The 22,643-nt window shown below is 33.3% G+C and overlaps 1 protein-coding gene and 2 pseudogenes across 1 annotated transcript; 2 read left to right on the top strand and 1 right to left on the bottom strand.

Annotated features, from left to right (window-relative positions):
• The first annotated feature begins 1,578 nt into the window (after window positions 1-1,578).
• Window positions 1,579-7,021, top strand: LOC120160684 (annotated as a pseudogene).
• Window positions 7,022-10,829: 3,808 nt separating this feature from the next.
• Window positions 10,830-16,843, top strand: LOC120160547 (annotated as a pseudogene).
• Window positions 16,844-16,927: 84 nt separating this feature from the next.
• LOC120160683 (putative methyltransferase C9orf114 homolog) lies at window positions 16,928-20,265 on the bottom strand. Its single transcript, XM_039171036.1, has 11 exons — window positions 19,946-20,265; window positions 19,815-19,862; window positions 19,545-19,721; window positions 19,358-19,424; window positions 18,847-18,911; window positions 18,462-18,540; window positions 17,966-18,084; window positions 17,779-17,858; window positions 17,513-17,582; window positions 17,264-17,341; window positions 16,928-17,169 (listed from the first exon to the last, which is right to left on the bottom strand). Exons 1-11 carry the CDS (start codon window positions 20,180-20,182, stop codon window positions 17,098-17,100), a joined length of 1,092 nt encoding a protein of 363 aa, XP_039026967.1. The 5' UTR covers window positions 20,183-20,265; the 3' UTR covers window positions 16,928-17,097.
• Window positions 20,266-22,643: the final 2,378 nt, after the last annotated feature.

Genomic DNA, 22,643 nt, shown 5'->3' with positions numbered 1-22,643 from the left:
TTTACATGTTATATTGTTATGGATCGATTCATTTTTATAAAGTATCGACACTTTCAATATATCCGGTAGCGCTTTACCTGTTTTGTCATTTATAGACCGGTTTTGTCATTTTTTACATGTTATATTGTTATAGATCAATACATTTTTATAAAGTATCGACACTTTCAATATATCCGGTAGCGCTTTACCTGTTTTGTCATTTATAGACCGGTTTTGTCATTTTTTTACATGTTATATTGTTATGGATCAATATATTTTTATAAAGTATCGACACAAACCGACAAGCTAAGTTTGTCAATTGCCAAATTTTTTAATATTTCTTCATAATTTTCACCTATTACATTATTATTATTCGATATTTCCAGTAACGTTAAATCAAATTTATCAAATATCTTTTAATGTATTTATTAACGTCATATATTAACAGTATATTAATATGCCTTTCCTAATACAACAGTCGACAAAATGGAAAAAGTAGAGACCATAGCAGCGGCGGCGCTAAAGCTTTCAGACGTAAATAATTATTAATTTTTTATTCAATTATTATAAAATAATCATATCAATCATTAAATTGTTATTATTATAATATTATAATGATTATTTTGTAATAAATAAATAAAATAATTATTTTATAATTTTTAAAAAAAATTAATGATAAAGACCAACAATCGGTTGATATAGTAAGATGAGATACTAGATTTTTTAAGTAATGTAAGAGGTTCGAACCTGACATTTGTGAATGGAGCAAACTGTGTTAGGAGGGTCACCCAATCTAGATTAATCGATCAATATATCAGATACTAGTAATTAATTCAAAAAAATTAAAAATAAAATTTATTATATAGACAGAATTTAGTATTTTTATGTAATTTATTTTTTTATTTAAATTAGTAAATCATCATTTTCACATTTAAAAAAAAATAAAGATAAAATTAAAGATAATTTTTAAAATTTTAAATATGTTGGTGAATTTATACAAATAATAACTTCACCCATAAAAGACGTAATCCTTTGAAATTTTAACATTTTATCCTTCAATTTAAAAAAAATCAATTTAACCTCTTTGCATATTTAAAAATTTTCAATGAATTTTAGTTTTTTAATTAAATATTTTTTATTTTATTTTTTTAGTTGTCCTTCCAGTCATAAGATTTCGTCTTGATTAATCAGGATCAACCTGATTTACTCATCTGACTTTAGTGAGTGAGTCTTCTAGCAGGGATTTTCTGCATACATAAGGACTCGAGACCTTACTTAAGCAGCATCAAACTGCTTACCACTTAAACCAACCTCTATCGGTAATTAAATACTTAATCAAGGTCAGATGTTCGATGTTTGCGAATAGAACAAACTGGGTTGGAAGGGTTGTCCTTACCTCTGCAATATCCGATCTGAATTAATCAATCTGGATTAATCGATAAATAGATCAGATACCATGATTAAAATTAAATACTTTTTATTTAATCTTCTTTTAATTATTTTAAAAATATATAAAAAATGGATAAATGTAAAGGCAAAAGGCTATTAAATGACGCTTTTGCCATAAGAAAACAAGCCAACAATGATGTCTGAAAAAGTCTAAAAAGCGTTCTTCTTTATCTAAAACCATATTTTTGGAAAAAAATAAAGAAAGAGAAAGGATCACGTTAAGCTTTCTAATGGATTCAAGCATAGCTGAAAGTCGACTTACCGCCATTCACGGCCACCTTCTCCCCAACGGCGCCGCCGCTTCTCATACCGACCTCCATGCTAATCCAACCGCCGGTCAATTCCTCTACGGTACGTGTGTTATAAAATACGTACGGTTGAGAGAAGAACAATAGATATAAGCTTGGTTGACCTGTTTTTTATTTTTTAAAAGTTGTAATTTTTTTTCTTCTTTTCAGCTTGTGTAAAACGTTAATTGGCTGAAAAGAATAGTATATGCTCTTGAGTTTGATTGGTTGTTCTTAGATTTCCATGTAACACGGGAAAAAGAAGATTCTTACTCTTTTTTGATCTGGGAATTATTCGTAGGAAGCATAAAGTTGGTTGTTCTTATTTTGCTGCAATTAGACATTTTGAGATTTGTACTTTGATGGGTTTTCCGGTGCCGTTTTCCATGAACAACTCGAATTTATTTTGTGCTGGTGATGTGGGGTGGAGTAATTAATTCAGTGGGGGAAAAACTAATGCCATTTTCTTTTTGGAAAAGTGAAACCTGGTGTATAACATTTGTTTCTTCAATCCTTAGCTTTTAAAGGAAAAAAAAAAGGTAGCCCCAATGGAATTTATTAGACAAATATTATTGTGGAGGATTTTTTTTTCATTTCAGAAGGTGTCTAACATGTGTATATAGCTGCTTTGGCGGGCAAGTTGCTTTATAACATGTTATGGTGTAGTCCGAACTATTGTCGATAGATAAGGAAAATGACAAGCAATCAGTTTTGGAAAATATTATTGTTGAGGATGGATTTTTGTCATTTCAGAAGGTGTCTAGCTTGTGTATATAGCTGCTTCGGCGGGTAAGTTGCTTTATAACATGTTATGGTGTAGCCTGAGCTGTCTCTTCTAAGTTTGTGATTTATTGTGTTTAGTGAGACTAGAAAGAATAGAATATGCTTGGTGGGTGTTTTGAGATGGTGATGATGGATCTCAATTGGATTCCTTCTTGTGTATCGATAAAAAAGAACTTGATTGCAGTGGAATGTGCACTAAACTACCGATAAATGTTGAAGGAATGGTTTGAGTTTGAATTCGAAGTGATGGTTGAATGGATGTGGCCATCTATTTTGAGACAGAGGAAGAGACGTTAGCAGCTTATATATATCCGATTATCCATTGAAATAAATAATATGCATTAGTTTTTATCAGATTTATCTATTAGAAGCTGTCATCTATTGCTAGTTCATCTGTTTTTTAATTGAAATCTATTGATATTGATTTTTGAGCAGAGCCGGGTTATAGTGTTGTTCTGCCAGAGAAACTGCAGACTGGAAAATGGAATGTATACAGGTAAAACTCTGCTACTATACTTTGTATTTTTTGCTCTGCATTGCCCCTTCTCTATTCAGCTGTTCTCATTTTCTTTTTGGTGCCTCACCGCAGATCTGCTCGCTTTCCATTTCAGTTCGTGACTAGATTTCCTGATCATCCCAATATCAGTACATTGCATGATAATTTCGAGTAAGCATCCTCATTTTCCTGGCTGAAGTTCAAATTCGGTAGTCTCTGGTTGTATTGCCGTACATCTATTCATTATTATTGATTTCACATGGAATTACTCTGGAGTCTGAATCGTTTCTTCACTTCTCTTAATTCTTTTTTTCTTCTAATTATTTAGATATGCGGTTGATACCTTCCGCGATTACAAATATCTTGGTACAAGAATCGGGGATGATGGTAAAGTAGGAGAGTAAGTCTCCTATTGTCAAAATGAGTGTCATAGTGACGGTTGTCAAAGTTCATTCGTTAACTTTTTTTTTTTTTTTTTGATTCATCAAGGTACAAGTGGATGACATATGGAGAAGCTGGAACAACTCGGGCAGCCATAGGTTCCGACCTAATAAATCACGGAATAACAAAGGTGAGATATCAGCAATAGTTATGTTCCTCATGTAACATACCTGATTTAAGTTAATAGATTGTTCATCATGTAGCATGTGGTTTTACTGCTTTTATCATTCCAGGGCTCTTGTGTTGGCATATATTTCATCAATAGACCAGAGTGGCTCATTGTTGATCATGCTTGCTCTGCATATTCTCTTGTATCAGTTCCTTTATATGACACACTAGGTTTGCCGCTGTTCGAAGCCCTCTTTTCTAATTTAAAGATTGTCCATCTTGGCCTATTATTAAGATGCTGAATAGAACGTTTTGTTTCTTTGCAGGTCCAGATGCTGTCAAGTACATTTCTAACCATGCGGATGTGGAAGCTATATTTTTCGTGCCTCAAACGTTGAATTCCGTAAATCTGTGATCCTGTTCCAGCTACACTAATTAACTTTACACTTTGGGACCTTTTTTTCATTGTCTAGTTCACATTATTTTGAGGAATTTGTATTTGTTTCACACAATTTATTCATCTTTCCCCTTGGAATTGCTGTTGTTAAGCTTTTTATCCGAGATTCCATCCGTATGTTTGGTTGTGGTATACTTTCTTACTAAATCCTTCTTACTGAGTCTTTGAATACGAAAAAGTGTACATATACTGATTTGCCATTTTCTCAGGAAAATAATTATTTTCTTCTCACTGTAGGTGGTTGGAGGAATGGAGAATGAAGTAGTTTATAGCGACATGCTCTTGGTATTGTTAGGACCCATTCATAAGTGTGCTTTTATCCTATACAATTTTGCTCAACTGTTGTGTTGGTATAACTGCTTCTCGTTTTATGGGTACTTTAGGGCCGAAGTAACCTTCAGCCTTTTATCCCACCAAAACCAGATGATATCGCAACGATTTGCCACACTAGTGGTACAACCGGAACACCAAAGGTATATATATTAGTCATGTGAATTTTAACAGATTTGAATAATCATAATATAAGTTCTTTCATTCACCTACTTATTCTTTGTAAGTTTTGGCTAGGGAGTCGTGTTGATGAACGGAAACTTGATTGCAAGTGCTGCTGGATGCAGCACCGGTACAAAATTTTACCCCTCAAGATGTGTAAGATGTTTAGGCTCTAAATAAATATAGATCATAATACATATGAATTCACTGTTTTACCTTAACTTCCCTGCTGAAATATCCGTCCTATGTTCAGATACATTTCATATCTTCCTTTGGCACACATATACGAACGAGCTTATCAGGTTGCTTTACTGTATTTCGGAGTCGCAGTTGGATTCTACCAAGGGGTATGAGAGTAATTCTAAACACCTTCGCTCTTATATAAGATCTTTTTTTTATGGTTTTTCTTAGAACTGGTTCTTGATCTTTGTGTGCAGGATAACATGAAATTAATGGATGACCTGGTTGTCCTACGACCCACGATATTTTGCAGTGTCCCTAGACTTTATAACAGAATTTACTCAGGGTAATAGGCTGATTGTTCAGTTGGTTGTGACTGATATATATTGGTTGAACCACTTTATCGAACTCTTCCTTTTTTTCTGTATTATCAATGCCGTAAAGTCATCTGGTCCTCTAAAGGAGAGACTTTTCAACGTCGCCTACAATTCCAAGAAGCATGCAATAATGAATGGTAAACCATTTACATCTCTAGATTGATGTGTTCACCTCGTTATTGCTTTGATATGTATCGATTGTGTTTAATCTTTTCTGGAGGAAAGAGTCCTTCACCCATCTGGGATAAATTGGTGTTCAACAAAATAAAAGCCAGACTCGGAGGACGAGTTCGTTTTTTGAGTTCCGGTGCTTCACCCTTGTCTCCCGATGTCCTAGACTTCTTGAAGATGTAAGTTAATATACTTTAAACACGTCAAATTGAGACATCGGCAGTATCTCCTATCTCTCTTGTCAATGTTTCCTTTATGAATCTGCAGCTGCTTCGGTGGTCGAGTAGTGGAAGGTTACGGAATGACCGAAACTTCATGTGTTATAAGCAGTATGGACGAGGGTGACAACCTTTCCGGCCATATTGGCTCTCCTAATCCGGCTTGTGGTGAGTTATTATGTGGGAGCTTTAATCTTTCTAGTTCTTTTTCAACAGGTTTATAAATCTGTCTGCTTATTTCAGAAATAAAGCTCGTGGATGTCTCGGAAATGAACTACACATCTGATGACAAGCCGTATCCTCGTGGAGAAATCTGTGTTTCGGGGTTCAATTGTTTTCCGAGGATACTTCAAAGACGAAGTGAAGACGTATGTTCCTCATATGTGACCCTTCTCTTCTTTAAACTTTCCTATACGGATACTCGATTCCTTTAAAATGTAAAAAAATTGACAGGAGAGAGGTACTCGATGAAGATGGATGGCTGCATACAGGAGATATAGGGCTATGGTTACCTGGAGGCCGTCGAAAGATCATTGATAGGTAAGGTCAAATATCATACTATGTTTCATTAAATACCGGAACTAAATTATCAGTCCGTGTGCGTATCTATAGACCTTTACTCAAAATCGTATATCGGTGCAGGAAGAAGAACATCTTTAAGTTGGCTCAGGGAGAGTACATAGCTCCCGAAAAAATCGGAAACTTATACGCTAAATGCAAATTTATTGCTCGGTGTTTTGTTTACGGTAAGAGTAAGCAACGATGTTCAATAATTTCGCGCTCTTCTTTCTCTTCTCTGTTTGACCACTTCTACGCCTGAATTCTACACTGGTAGCTATTGTCTCGGTAGACCATGAGCTGATTCTGAAGGCATTAAGGTGATCTATCAACTGATGTTTTACGTTACCGGAAAACCGAGGATACTGTTCTTTTACGATCTGGTTTAATATCTTGCTAATGTTATCCGGCAATGATATCTTCGGTACAATGATTTAGCACAACTGTGCAATGACCCAAGAGTGATGGCTGCCGTCCTGGCCGATATGGATGCTCTCGGAAGAGAAGCTCAGGCAATGTTTCTCGATGAACTCACTGTTTTTCTTTCTCCCATTATTTATATTGCACCTTTGATTTCCATGTCCTTCTTCACCGGGCTTCGATTTTCTGATTAATCGACTTCAAAACAGCTGAGAGGCTTCGAGTTTGCAAAAGCCGTGACATTAGTGCTCGAACCATTCACTATAGAGAACGGTCTGCTTACTCCGACGTTTAAGGCAAGTGACCACCTCATTATAACCAAGAACAAACTAAAACCGGCACGATAAATTCTCATTTATGTTCTTATTTGCGGCCAGATTAAGAGACCTCAAGCGAATGAATATTTTGCGAAAGCCATTTCAAACATGTACGCGGAGCTTGCGACATCGGATCCCTCGCCTCGGAAGTAGTTTGCGAAGCCGGTGCGATAAGATTGCCGAGACAGTGAAAGCCTAAAGAGATGACCATATTTGTCAAAGGCTTCCAACATCACTCTCAAGTATGTTTTAATCCCACACCTACACAGCAACTGTAATCATTAACGTCCAAACATCTATCTGTCCGATACGATCGATCGATTTACGTAGGCTTTTTGACATTTTATTGGCCTCCAAGCTTGGGATGTTTTTATTCGTAACGAAAAGCTCGACTCGACTAATAACTCTGATAATTTCACGTCGTAATATATAACCATTATTTTAATAAATTAACGTTATATATCATATCATGACGGTTTAATGTTGTAGTTGTAAAGATTTATTAATTTTTAATATATATTTTTTTAAATTCTTCTAATTTCGCATGATAAAATCACTGTTTTATATAGAAAAAAATTCTATAACGCTCGACTCGACGAGCACCACTAACGATGAGTACCATTAATTTAATTTATAAAATTTTAAAATTTAAATGACTCGACGTATAATTATAAATTAATTAAAAATCTAAGTGTAATTTATTTAAAATAAAATATTAATTACACTATTTTCCATAATCTTTTATACTTGAATTCATCATTGCCCATTAAAGTATGTCATTTGTATTGAGTTGTCTCCTAAAATATTTTTCAGGATGTTTTATCATATGAAGTTTAAATTGTTACATCGTTTGCCCAAAAAACATTGTCGTTAGAAATAACAATGGTAAATTATATATTTAGCCACTAAACTATTTTCTCATTTTTGTTTTGGTCACCCAACGATTTTCTCTCTCAAAACCATCACTAAACTTAAGTTTTTGTTTCCTTTGATCACTTAAATCGATTCGATTTATTTTTAGAATATGTAATAAATAAGAATTCATTTATATCACATTTTTTACTCGATACACAAATAGTCTACCCCTGAATATTTAAACGCAACCAAGCTAATAATTTTTACATTATAATTATATATATATGAGATAAAAATTACATAATATATGAATATCATAAACCTAACAACAAGTTGAGTCATACTCGATCCCTGAATATTTAAACTAAACCGAACTAATATTTTTTCTCTTCAAAGTCAATTTTAGACTTAATATTTCATTCAAATATTAATTAAAATTTTAGATAAGGACGATACAATTAAAATTAAATTAAAGAAAAAAAATATTTGTCTCAAGAAAAGATGACAAGCAAGAGACATAATGAACCAATTTTTAATGAAGAACAAACAATAAGTCCCTTTGTTCATGGTACCCTGTACTTTGATGTTGATACCTTAATTCATTCAATTATTTATCTTTATTTTGTTACCCTCTCGGTTTCAGGGCTTTGCTTTGACTAATCCAGATCGACCCATGTCGTACATCTAATTTTGGTGGGTGAATCTCCCAGCAGAGATTTTCTGCATAAACAATGACTCGAACTCAAGACCTTGCTTAAGCGTTATCAAATTGACTACCACTTAAACTAACCCCTCTTGGTTAAAATTATTTATCTTTACTTTTTATTTATTTATTATTCTTCAAAAAAATTATTGTCACGACCCTTGTAGCAGTCAATAATTTTAAGTAAAACCACTAACTCTTTCAAGTTTATAATAATTATTGGTTTACATTGTGTAAACATTCATTCATGTATCCTTTAATTAGAGTTCCATTATCCAAACATGTGTAATATAAATTAGGGATAACACAACATTTTTTTCTTACACTTTAATAGCTTTTCTCAACTTGAATTATGAAACTTTTTTATCACAATATTTTCTAAACTTTGTAATTTTTATTATATTTAGTTATTTTAATTATATGAAATTTTAAGATTGTATCATGCGACATATCATCAAAATAATAAAAGAAACCAAGTTTAGAGATTACTGTAAACAAAAAAAAAATATAAGGATCAAGTTAACAAAAGTTAGTAAGTTCAAAAAAATAAATGGAATCAATTTACGTGATCAAAATCAAACAAAAATTAAAATTTAATAATGATTTTGAGAGAGAAAAATAGTTGGGTGACCAAAACAGAATCGTAAAATATAGTTGAATAGCTAAATATGTAATTTATCCTTGCTATTTCTACCGGAGTTAACGGTTTAGGACAAATGAGGTAATGATTTAAACTTCAAGGGCCGAAACGTCTCGAAAAATACTTTAAGAGGTAACTCGGTATAAATGATATACTTTAGGGGCAATGATACATTTAAGCCAAAAAATTTACAGAAAATAATAAATTTAATATTTTATTTTAAATAATTTACCATTGGTTTTTTAATTTTTATAATTATAGGTGGAGTAATTTAAAATTTAAAATTTTATAAATTAAATTAATATTGCTATTCGTTATATGTATTCATTAGTACTTGTAGAGGGTGAAATACTCATCCTTTTATATAGTAGTAATATTTAATAATTTAAATTGATTTGACTATTTAATTGTCTTAATTATTCAATTCGAAAATTTAATTAATTTGCTTTTATTTTATTTTTTAAAATTTGAAAATGGTGGTTTTTTAATTTTTATAATTATAGGTGGAGTAATTTAAAATTTAAAATTTTATAAATTAAATTAATAGTGCTCTTCGTTATATGTATTCATTAGTACCTTAAGAGCGTGAAATACTCATCCTTTTATATAATAGTAATATTTAATAATTTAAATTGATTTGATAATTTAATTGTCTTAATTATTCAATTCGAAAATTTAATTAATTTGCTTTTATTTTATTTTTTAAAATTTGAAAATTCCTCTTAATGTGGAATAAATGGATGCAAAATTCGTGGAAGGAGGCATTTACACATAAAGCCATTTGCAGGAAACAATGTTAAGTAAAATAAAAAAAGGAAACCAAAGGACCAGTTTGGTATTTTACGTAAAAGAAGGGGGTAATTTCAGAAAGCATCCCCAAACTACCTTTCGGATTCTAGATTGGTCACTGCATTTAAAATGTTTTAAATGAATTTTAAAATATTGAAACCTTATATTAATGGGTAAATTACACCTGTGACTACTTCATTATGGAAAGATTCAATTTGATCATTAATCTTTTAATTTTGTTAATCAAATCATTTAATTATTTACATAATTTCAGTTAAATCTTCTATCATTAACATTTGATGGAAGAGCTGACGTTTTAACAAAATTAGTATAATTATATTTTTAATCCTTATTACTTACACATGTTATCGATTTAACCTTAATTTAATTTAATAAATTAAAAATATATTAGATTCAAATTATAATATTTTAATATATTAGATTCAAATTATTCACATAATAAGTATATGAGTAATTATGATTTAATCCATGTGCTTTAAATATTTTATAAATTACAATTGAATTAACATTAACATCTAAACTAATAGTTATGTCTACGAAAGGATCTAATTGATAAAATATTGATACTTTTAAGAATTGAATCAAAAAATATTTTGAAGTATGAGATTAATTTAGAATTTGGGTTATAGATAGAGGATGTTCGGCAGAATTTAAACTACAATAATAACAGTCACGCTCAACCGGAATCTCTGTCGTTAAAATTCCAAGTTTTTCATTAGTAAAATCTTCTCTTTTTAATTCGTAATAATTTTGTTTCTGAGAGCTTTGACTGTGGCGTGATCTGGTGGGAGCTCAGCTTAGGAATTTTTTTTTTTTGGATAAGTAACTTATATTTCATCCAAAAGAAAGCAGCATAGTTGCTACAAAGAATACAATTAAAGCTTTTTTCATCACATGGAAGTGTTTGCTCAAAGGCAAAGAAGAGACTAGAGACATCCATTGTCACAACTTTTAGGAAAGCTCACTCTGAGCATTGCCTACAAATAGGTTAGTTTTGGCCATTACATTCACTGCAATTGTGTGTAGTGTTGGTTGAGCTTAAGAAAGCAAGTAATGGAGATTGTGAGTGCTTAACAAAGGGCATAGACATGGTGGAAAACAAGACGAAGAAGATGAAAGGAAGAGTGGAGCTTCTTCACAACCGAGTTTCACTTCAGCTCATCAATGCTACTCATCTCGACTTTGGTTCCTTCTCTTTCTTTGCTTTTCTCTTTTCCTTTTCTTTTTTAAATTAATTTTAGGGTAAACTATGAATTTAGTACCTCAACTATCAATTTTGATCTGTTTTAGTATTTAAATTTTTATTTTTTTTCAAAATTATACTTAAATTTTAGTTTTTGTTTCATTTTAATATCCGTCATTAAGTTTAAAAAAAATGAAAGTCTAGGTACCAAAACGCATTTAGTACCTAAATCATAATTAAGTTTTGAAAAAAAAATAAAAATTTAAGTACTGAAATAGATCCAAACTGATAGTTTAGTACTAAACGCATTAAATTTTTGACAATGAAGTATTAAAATGAAATAAAAAAATAAATTTTAGGTATGATTTTGAAAAAATTAAAAGTTTAGATACTAAAATAGATCAAAATTGATAGTTTAAGTACTAAATGCATAATTCACCTTTAATTTTATCATATGTACTTAAATTATGATATGAATTCTAAGTTAATCGTCAATTTAACCATTAGTATTTATTTAAATTTAAGATGAAAAATATTTTAAACATATTGATCATGTTATAGACATGTATGTACCTGTTACATTTTATATTATTGATAACTTTAATATGATGAGGAAAAAATTAAACACGAATTAATTTACATTAATAGTTAAAGAAATCTTTGTTATTATAGAGGTCATAAGTTCAAGCACCAGGGATTGCAAGGGTGATTGAACGCTTATCGTCAAATGATTGAGAATACTTAGAACAAATACTACTTTAAGATAATTATCTTGACAATATCTACCTTTTATGATAAATTACACCACTAATCATTAAATCATTATTATCTTTATATTTTAATTATTATTTTTTATCAAATTATTTTACTATTTTAATTATCTGTTATTAAAAAAATTATAATCTATTTAAGGCGATTCATTTTTTTTCTATTTTAGTGGTCAAGAAAAATCAAGAGAAGTATGATTCTGTGTGATAAATGAGAATTGAACCAAAACTCGTGTGAGGGATTGCAAGGGTGATTGAACGCTTATCGTCAAATATTGAGAATACTTAACAATACTACTTTAAGATAATTTTGACAAATCTACTTTTATGATAATTATTTAATTTATCTTATTAAAAAAATTATAATTATTTAAGGCGATTCATTTTTTTTCTATTTTAGTGGTCAAGAAAAATCAAGAGAAGTATGATTCTGTGTGATAAATGAGAATTGAACCAAAACTCGTGTGTTAAAGGTCCAACATTTAGCCACTAAATTCTAAGTTGCGTGATAAATAGGCCTGTAAACAAATCGAACGCACACGAACGAAGATATGTTCATGTTCGTTCATTTAATAAATAAACGACCCATAAACGAACACGAACATAAACGAACGTGAACATAAATGAACACGAACATAAACGTTAGAGACCCTACCTTCCATTGTTCTTTCATGAAAAATAGTCGACAATGCAAATCAACCAAATCTACAGTGATAAATAGCGTAAGAGCTTATTAGCAGTGATGAAATGTTTGAAGATATCAAATATTTCGATCGATCTTTTAAATATATTAAATGATTCACACGACTTTAATTTAACGCTATAACATTTATCTTAGTGTTCCATGATTACATATGAACAATCATTTTCCGCTATTACACTCTTTTTCAGAAATTACATAGAAACCTTTGTTTTTTTTCTGGCAAATTCTATATATTTTTCTTTTTACTGATGCTCATATACTTCCGATTTTTACCTTTATCTTCCCATCTATTTCTAGAAGTATTATGTTTTCTTGAGTTTTAGATGTGAAGATACCCACAATAACTTTACATATCAACTATTAGTCAAATAAAACAGAAAAGAGATGAAAACAGACCTGTAAAACTTCATTGCACTATAATATAACTTGTTTTGAATCTTTCAGAGAGTCTTCACTCTCTAGTGAACAATAAGGTTTGGGAAAAAAAGGGGAAATGAATATAAGTGCGAGGTGCCTCACAAAACGAACAAAAAATCTTGTTCATGTTCGTTCATTTAATAAATAAACGCACATAAACGAACTTCCCGTCGCACGGTTCATGAACGGTTCGTTGAACGTTCAGTTCATTTACAGGCCTAGTGATAAAAGAATCGTTGTTATTCCTTAAAGATTCGGATTTGAGCATCATAGATGCCAAGAGTATGAACGTTCAATGTCGAAAGGTTGAGAGTTATTTTTAAACAAATAATGTCTTATACTTACCTTAGACTAATAATAATAATAAAAAAGTTAGAGCGTTACTATAGTTCTAATAAAACCAATATTTAAGATAAACTATAGTATTAGTCACGTCAAAATAGAAAATTTTCTATATGGTCCTTCTAGAAATTGCAAGATTATAAGTTAATACATTAAAATTGCATTTCCACACTAAAAATTTAAAATTCAAGAAAAAAGTTTGGCTTTCACCCTTGACATCAGATCTCTCATGCTTTAATTACACTTCTCTTCATATCCGAATCGGAATTTAACATTTACATTGATAACTAGACTGAAAAGTTAACTTGATTGATACAATATCAGATATACAGAGAACTAGATTAAAATATAATGAAGTTTGTAGATGAATTTAGAATCGAAAGGATAGTTTGAGGACGTCTGGTCTGATTGACCCTTTATTATTTAAACCTTTCATGAGGAAGAAACATCAATGTTTTGATATGGGTTGTGACTTGTGAGTTAAACTTACACCAAAGCTTGTTTTCAGCCAATCGGAACCGAGGGAAGCTTGGAATGCCAGCATATTTTGAGAATTGGGTCACTACATTCACACCATTAACGGCGAAAGAAGTCGTGTTTCCAGTCACATTCGATTGGGATGTCGAGACCATGGGTGTTCCAGGTGCTTTGACTTGTGAGTTAAACTTACACCAAGCTTGTTTTCAGCCAATCGGAACCGAGGGAAGCTTGGAATGCCAGCATATTTTGAGAATTGGGTCACTACATTCACACCATTAACGGCGAAAGAAGTCGTGTTTCCAGTCACATTCGATTGGGATGTCGAGACCATGGGTGTTCCAGGTGCTTTCATCACAGCCAGTTCTATCTCAAGACATTCACCCTGGACCATGTACCCGGCCATGGCCGGGTACATTTTGTCTGCAATTCATGGGTTTATCCGACACATTGGTATAACTACGATCGTAACTTCTTCTCCAACAAGGTAACATTAAGGTTTCAGGCTCAAATCTCATCTCGTAGTCTAAGTTCATTGTCGAATTGGTTATTTAGTTTTGATAGAAACTGTCGGATTTTGTTTTAGGCGTACCTTCCATCTGAAACACCTGAAGCCTTACTCAAGTATAGAGAGGAAGAACTCGAAAATCTCAGAGGAAATGGAAAAGGATAGCTCAAAGAATGGGACAGAGTATATGATTATGCTTACTACAATGACTTGGGAAAGCCGGAAAAGGGTCCAGACTATGCACGCCCGTTCTTGGTGGATCGTCTAAGTATCCGTATCCGAGAAGGGGGAGAACCGGTTGGAAACAGAACGAAGTAGGTCAGAACCCTCACTTAACTTGACATAGAAGTTAGACTCTCTACTTTAATTTATCAGAATTCAATCATTGTACTTTGCCAAAACTAAATATGGAAAATGTCTGACCACCAGATCCTACTACGGAGAGCAGATTGTGTACACTACAAGGCCTAAACATTTACGTTCCACGAGATGAACGGTTCAGCTAGGTGAAATTCTGGGACTTCATGGCTTATTCTCTGAAATCCATGTCTCAGACGTTGGGCACGACATTAAACGATGACAACATAAACGAGTTCAACTCGTTTCGAGACGTGCTTAATCTCTATGAAGGTCGTGTAAAACTACCAAACAATGACACTCTAAAGAAGATTAGGGTTTGCTTACCTTGGCAGGTTGTTAAGGAACTTCTTCGCAATGATGGTGAGAGATTAATGAAGTTCCCATTGCCTGCTGTGATCAAAGGTATATAATAAAACTTTCCCGTTACATTCTTTTTATCCGCATGAGAAATCAACACGACGTTACGGTTGCTATTTTGAGGTTTCAGAGGATAGGTCTGCTTGAAGGACAGACAAAGAGTTTGCTCGAGAAACTCTAGCCGGTGTCAACCCGGTTGTCATCAGTCAGCTTCAAGTAAATATAGCTCCCACATTAATGTTCTTTTGATCTCTTAAGTTGGATAATCAACAATAATTCAGCATGTCTGTAGAAATTTCCCCCAACCAGCAAGCTTGATCGTGAAGTATATGGAAACCAGCAAAGTACCATTAGCCCGATTTGAATAGATTGCAGCGATATCGTAATACTAATGGGTTTTTTTCCGTTGTTTTCTTCGTTCATATTCAATCCAGGCTCTAGATAGAAACAAATTGTTTATATTGGACCATAACGATGGATTGATGCCATACCTGCGGAGGATAAATTCGACTGGCACAAAGACTTACGCCACTCGAACACTATTCTTTTTGCAAGACGATGACACGCTGAAGCCGTTGGCGAACGAGTTGAGCTTGCCGCATCCACAAGGGGACAAATACGATGCTGACAGCAAGGTCTTCATTCCAGCAGAGGGCGGCATCGAAGGTTCGGTCTGGCAGTTGGCCAAAGTTTATGTTGCAGTTAACGACTCAGGGTACCATCAGCTCATTTCTCATTGGTATGATTGCTGAAATGCCAATGCCTCCATAAATGGCAAACTGACTGAAAACCTTGTCTATCGTTTACATGATTAAAAATGTTTTTTTTGGGGTTAAACACACATGCTGTTGTTGAACCATTTGTGATCGCTAGTAATCGACAACTGAGCGTCGTCCACCTGATTATAAGCTTTTGCAATCTCACTTCCGTAATACGATGAACATTAATGCCATGGCTCGTCAGCTCCTCATCAATGCTAATGGGATAGTTGAGTCGACTGTGTATCCAAGTAAATATGCACTCAAAATGTCGTCTGCTGTTTACAAGAGTTGGGATTTCACCGAGCAGGCTTTGTCTGCTGATCTGCTTAAGAGGTAAGCCACACATGACCTCGGATTTAGAGATATTTGATACGATTTACCCTTGGACCGTTACCGATATGAAATTTAATCGATCCTGCTGTTCTTTTTAAATCTATTGCAGAGGAATGGCTGTGAAGGATTTGAGGTCTCCCAATCACATTAGCCTTGTGATAAAGGATTAACCTTATGCGGTTGGTGGGTTAGAAATCTGGTTTTGAGGTCTCCCAATCACATTAGCCTTGTGATAAAGGATTAACCTTATGCAGTTGATGGGTTAGAAATCTGGTCAGCCGGGTACTGAGTACTGTTGTTTCTACTACCCATCAGATAAAGCAGTGAAAACGGACAACGAACTCCAATCATGGTGGGAAGAGATACGAAACGAAGGCCACGGTGACTTGAAGGATGAACAGTGGTGGCCCAAGATGAAAACAATACACAATCTCATTCGAGTATGCACAACCATCATATGGATGGCTTCAGCTCTCCATGCAGCAGTTAATTTTGACCAATACCCTTACGCTGGTTACCTCCCTAACAGGCCGACTGTCAGCCATTGGTTCATGCCAGAACCAGGCACCAATGAATACATCGAGCTCGAGAAAAACCCTGACTTAGCATTCAGCCGATTAGATATACCTTGGTTAACAGGATACACCTGAGTAGACTCTGGATGAAGAACCATTAGCTGCATTTGAAAGATTTAGGGATAAGCTGGTCGAAATCGAAAATAACATTATAGCCAGAAACAATGACTGTAGCCTGAAGAACCGAACCGGACCTGTGAAGATGCCATACACGTTATTGTATCCTAATACATCGGAATACACTCGAGAGGGTGGACTCACTGGGATGGGTATCCCTAACAGTATCTCAATCTAGGTTCTTTGTTTAGCATATAAATTATGTCAATGAAAAAATGAGTTGCTTGTGCAGCTAATGATCATCAGACTTGCTTTGTTGAAATCTCCTCTATCTATAATATAATAATGGGAAGAGAGAACCTATTTTGTTGCGTTGTCCAATCCCGACTATAAAAGAAAGGCATCTGAAATAAGGGCCTAGGAGGCAAACAGACACAGAAATATTCTTCGATCTGTTCCCGACGATGTGAAAAAACAACTCGATGGTTCAACATATTTGATAGTCCCAAGTTATCTTCAGCTTGCATCTCTTTGCATTGCTCGAGTTATTGGTTCTTGGAAGTATTGGAGTGATATCAAGAGTGCTTCCTGTTTTGTGAAGATTATTAAAAAAAAGAAAAAAAGAAACATTGACGGTGACAACATGAATTTAAGAATACATGAACAATTACACAAAGAATACCTCTGTTCGAATTGTTCGACTCCCTTGATGCGGACACGTGTTCAAATACAAGTTGAATATGTCACACACATTTTTTCCCTGAACCAAAGAAAAACTTGCTCAGTTGATATATTGCACAATTCACCTTATTTTGAACCAAAATCTTAAGTGCAAATGTTTATTAAAGGGCAGTTCCTTGTATATGTAGAAAATGAGACGGTACTGTGCATCGCAAGGACAAAACTGAGACTAACCGTCTTCCAATTATACCTTTAAATTATGATCTTCATCTACACTCTTTTCCAACCCAGCAAGTCCACCAAAAGCAAGTAATAAATGCCTGTCATATTACAATACAATCAAAGTCGAGATGTATCGTGGCACGAAACCACTCTATGATTGTGTGTGTAATTAATTAATCGTCAAGCAACGGAGACAAACAAATTAATGAATTATAAAATAACGAGTTTTATAGACAAATGAAATGAACCAATAGTTAGTCACAATTAAGGGACCTAATATGAACAAAAGTATACCTAAAGGCAGGTAAATTAAGCTGTGATGAATTAACAACTTGTCCATGCTCTGATGTACCAATCAAGTGATCATATCCACCCTGCAATGACATTATAGAAGCTATCCTGCCGTTAGTGGTTGTACAAAAAGAAGAAATTAGAAGGGAACAGGCAGTGAGTTAAAACTATATTATCAAAGTATGTGTACCTTGTATGGACAAGCCGAGAATACTGAACTGATATTGGAAGCATACCGAACTTTATACCCCCAGTATGTACCTGTGTCTTTCCTTGGCTTGGAAGAGGAGACAACCTGTCGAGGTAAATCTAAAGAAACATCTTTATAAGCTAACATATTTTCATCGGCATCAACACTCGTACTTAAGGAATGTAGACAAATTTAAAAAATGTTGCACCATCTTAAGTCCAAATAAAAGTTTTTTTCCCCTATAATAAGGCAAGAGAAACTGTCCATCCAGGAAGACAATTTTATTTCATTATTGAACATCCACTAAACGCAAAATAAAAAAATCAAGTCATTCCATTATGAATGCAGCAAAGGCATGTTAAATTTGCATTATCCAGTAACAGTAGGACAAAGAAATAAATCAACTTAAAACCTATATGTTGAATTAGGTTTAAATTTTCACACTCGATAAATTACATGACAATGAAACATTACTTGATATCTGAATTTTTATTACCATAATCCATGTTTTGGTTAGTTCCCATTGCAACAGTGACTCGTATTCCAGGCTCAAGTGCTTGATCAACCACAACATTCTGCATAAAGAACAATGAAATAAGTTGGCGCGATTAATATCTATTCTCCAATTTGAGGGGGAGTGTTACATATTTGTAGGATAAATCTTAGGATTAATATATATTGTATTTAATGTAGGATATTACATAGTTAATATAGGATATTACTTTACATCTTATAGAACCTTTATACTTGTATATATACACATAATGTTGATAAATAAATATATGAGAAAGCATTCTATTTCAAAATTCGACAATTATGAAAAAGGAAGTTATGCAGGCAGCAGGCTTAAGTAAGACGCACTCAAACAAGAATGGGCTTACCTTATCTAACCCTACATCAACCATTGTTCCCACAGAGCTTGTGGGATTTTCCTCAAGTGTGACACCTATAAAGTTATCACAACAAATGAAGTTAGACAAAAATTCAGTTCACGCTAATGATTAATCAGATGAAGCACATCTTCATGCAGGCAACATATTGCTAAGATTCCGCATGAAACCACACTCAAGTTCTTTACAATCATGAACCTAACGTAAACTTATCACTTCTTCACAAAAACCAGTAACCTCAGTTTCCATCAATTTCCCATAGGAATTACATCTGAATCCCTTTACATTTAAAATGCATGCTTAGCAGTGCATATCTATCCTTCCCTACAATTCACTTTTTAACAATTATAGACCTTGTAATCATTCAAAAAAGATTATAAACCTTGCAAGAAATCTATAACAAACATGATCGTAGACGAGCTAAGTTTACTTGATAGTGTAAGCTAATTAGCCAAAAAAACCCAAACGAACGAGTGATCAAAAGGCAGCAGCTAAACTTTACCTTCCCGATAGGAAGCCCATTCATGCTTGCGCAAATGATGTGGAGCATCAACCGGAGGCAACATTCCCTGTAATATGCAAATAAATGTAAAAATAAACTTTAAATTTGCTTCCATCAAAATAAAAACAGCAGCAGCAGCAAAAAGAAAAAAAGAAAAAAATATCAAAACTGCGAATTTGATACTCACCACATATCTGAGGGTATTATGCTTAGGGAAAAGTGTTTTTCTCAGATATTGTGGCGTCTCAAGGTACTGCAAGATCCTAACAAGAAAAGGCGCCCCTCTATCGATTTCATTGGAACTATTTTGATTAGAAAAAGCACCATTATTCCTCAAACTACTCTTATTATCAAACACCACAACCTGCTGATACAAACCACTGAATTAATCTATCTAATTAACTACTTAGAGACTAAAATGTAGGATAAAATAAATGAGAAATTAACTAAAAACTACCTCGTCAATCCGGAAAATGGTTGCAGCACGAGAAATTTGACCTGCCAACTAAAAAAAATGGAAAAACTAAAAGGAAATATGAAAATGTTCTTATCAAAATAAAAGAGGAGAAAACAGAGTTGTTTGGTTACACGAGTGGCGAGTTCGAGAGATTGAGCGTTGTCGATGATGGAGCCGGCGATGGCTACGGTGACGGTGGGGATTTCGTCGGCATCTGTAGTTTCGCCGCCGGTTACTTTCTCTGCTTTGGTTTTTTGCTTTTTCTTTTTATTGTGAGAACCGTCGGCGGCGTAGAGGGGACTGAGATACGTTAGGGTTTCAGCTGGGCTATTTGTTTCGGCTTCTCTCTTCTTATTCTTCTTTCCCATTTCTCAGTTCACTTCAGTTCTAAGCTTAGGCTGCGGAAGTTAAAACACTAAAAACTGAACCACGCTGCGGCGAAAGCGCTTGGAGGGTTTTTGAACAGAGATGCCAATTCAGTTTGGTTAATTTTCGGTTTTAGTCCCTTTATCACTTTAACATTTAAGATTTAATCCTCTATTTTTAATTTGACATAATTGAATCCTGCGCTTTTATAATAGTAGGGTAAACTATTTATATAGTCATCCATTTATTCTCTTGTTTCTATTTCGATCATATTATTATTATTATTTTCAAAATAATACATAATATTTTGTTTCATTTTTGTTTGTTACACTTATGTGACGTTTGGTTCGCTGGAATCCCTTGAAATTAGGGGGAATTGGAATCCAATTTCACCACTTTCCATGTTTGGTTCAAGTTTACAAAGGGGGAATTGGAATCCAATTCCATCAAGAGAGGGAAAGTAAATTTCATCCATAACATGATGGAATTGAAATCCTTTGGAGGAGGTAATGTGAAATTTGTCCATACTACCCTCATCAATCTTTTGGTATTCAGGTCGGATTTTTTGTTTAAAATTTCGGGTTCGGGTCGGGTTTTTTTAAGTTTGATATTCGGGGTGGGGCAGGTTTTTTTAAGTGTGATATTTAGGTCGGGTCGGATTTTTTTAAAGTGTGATATTCGGGTCGGATTCGGGTTTATGGTGAAAATACCCGACCCGACTCGAAAAAATATATAATTTTACCTTATATATTTAGGAATAATTACAATAATACCCTCTATATATAATTTTTTTCAATTAAGTCACTGTTTTTATTGAATACAATAATTTTTTTATTATTTTGGGTCGGGTTTCTAATTCATATATTCGGGTCGGGTCTCGGGTGGAGGTTCCCTTGTTCTCGGGTTGGGTCGGTTGGGTCGGGTCGGATGGACCAAAAACCGACCCAACCAGACCCATGGCCATCCCTAATTGGGATAATTTTAACTTATGATGTTTATTAGTATGATTTTTATAATTTATTAAAATGAATAATCAATCAATAAAATGAAAAAAAATAATATTTTTTTTTAAATTTTTATAATATATTGTTATATGTAAGTTATAAAACAAACTAAAATTAAGCAAAAAAAAAATAAGAAGGTCAATTTTATCATTTTACATTACTGAAATCAAATTCATCTTACATGTCTACGAACCAAATAGAATACGGAATTGGATTCCAATTCAATTTCCTGCCAACCAAACAGGTTTCAGATTCAGTTTTCAATTCTTACAGATTTCAATTCCTTAACAGATTTTAATTTACTCAAAAACATTCTAGCGAACCAAACGCCACCTTATTGTTAAGTTCGACAATTGTCTTAATGTGATAGGGTATAATAATAATTTTAATACTCGGAATTTGCAAATTTTATCAAAATGATCATAATTTTAAATAATTCAAAAAACCTTCTATATTTAAAATCCTATCAATTTGTTGTAACGTAAAATCCCTTTCTCAAAACCTAATTTCCCCCAACACCCATTCCCTCAACGTCATCATCGCCGGTTAACTCCTGTCCATCGTCAGTTGCCAGTCTGATAAAAATCTTTTCGGATATGATATTGGTAATGATTTAGGCTCATTGTTCATAATCTTGATCTTATGAATATAAAAGATCTATGTGATCAAATTCTCAACCTTGTTGAATATCAGGCTAAGCTATATGATTATTTAAAGAGAACGACGAACATTGTTGCGCCAAATTTGTCTGCTCTTATCGATGAACTTGTTGGTGATCGTCTCATAGCTCGTGGTGGTTGTAAGACTTCATCTTTATCACACGCGCAATCGACGTGGAAAGGCGGTGACGGCGGTTGAGCAAATGGGTAGTGATGACATTGGGAACTGGATGTCGGGGAATATTGAGATTTGAGAGTGGGATTTTACATTAGACCAAATTGATAAGATTTTTTTGAATAATTTCTAATTATGATTAATTTGATAGAATATATAAATTTAAAGATGTTATTATATCATGTCAGTTTACTATTTCAATTCAGTTAATGATCAAATCTAATGATGGATGATTAAAACATTAAATAAATATCTAAGTCACAATGAATGTTTACAACTATAATTGTAAACTAGATATATAATAATAATATTTTTCGAAACACAATAAAACTAGTCACTTAAAATCACATAAGGATCATACAAGAAAAATGTAAAAAATCTAACCAAATAAATCGAACAAGAGATAAATACGAATAGATCTAACTGCATCGGTAAACGAACAACAAATAAAAAAACTATTGAAAGATCACTGACATACCATAAATCAGAATCGAGCGATATGAAAATATTATTCACGAATGCAAATCACATATCCAAATTCAATCCGAGGGTCCAAAGTAGGAAAGATCACCATGATAATAAATAAGTGACATCTTAATCAGTTATGACGATGTCAAATCCAGGC

Source organism: Hibiscus syriacus, unplaced genomic scaffold, assembly GCF_006381635.1.
Source record: "Hibiscus syriacus cultivar Baekdansim isolate YM2019G1 unplaced genomic scaffold, ASM638163v2 tig00111392_pilon, whole genome shotgun sequence".
Lineage (NCBI taxonomy): Eukaryota > Viridiplantae > Streptophyta > Magnoliopsida > Malvales > Malvaceae > Hibiscus > Hibiscus syriacus.
This window is presented reverse-complemented; position numbering and strand designations above follow the sequence as displayed.

Excerpts from the sequence above, each read along its gene's own strand:
- LOC120160683 (XM_039171036.1), bottom strand. The coding sequence starts at position 20,182 with ATGGGAAAGAAGAATAAGAAGAGAGAAGCCGAAACAAATAGCCCAGCT. Across the intron at positions 18,541-18,846 it reads TTGATGTAGGGTTAGATAAG|AATGTTGTGGTTGATCAAGC; the intron begins GTAAGCCCATTC and ends TTCTTTATGCAG. Across the intron at positions 17,342-17,512 it reads ATGAAGATCATAATTTAAAG|GGAAAAAATGTGTGTGACAT; the intron begins GTATAATTGGAA and ends TCTTTGGTTCAG.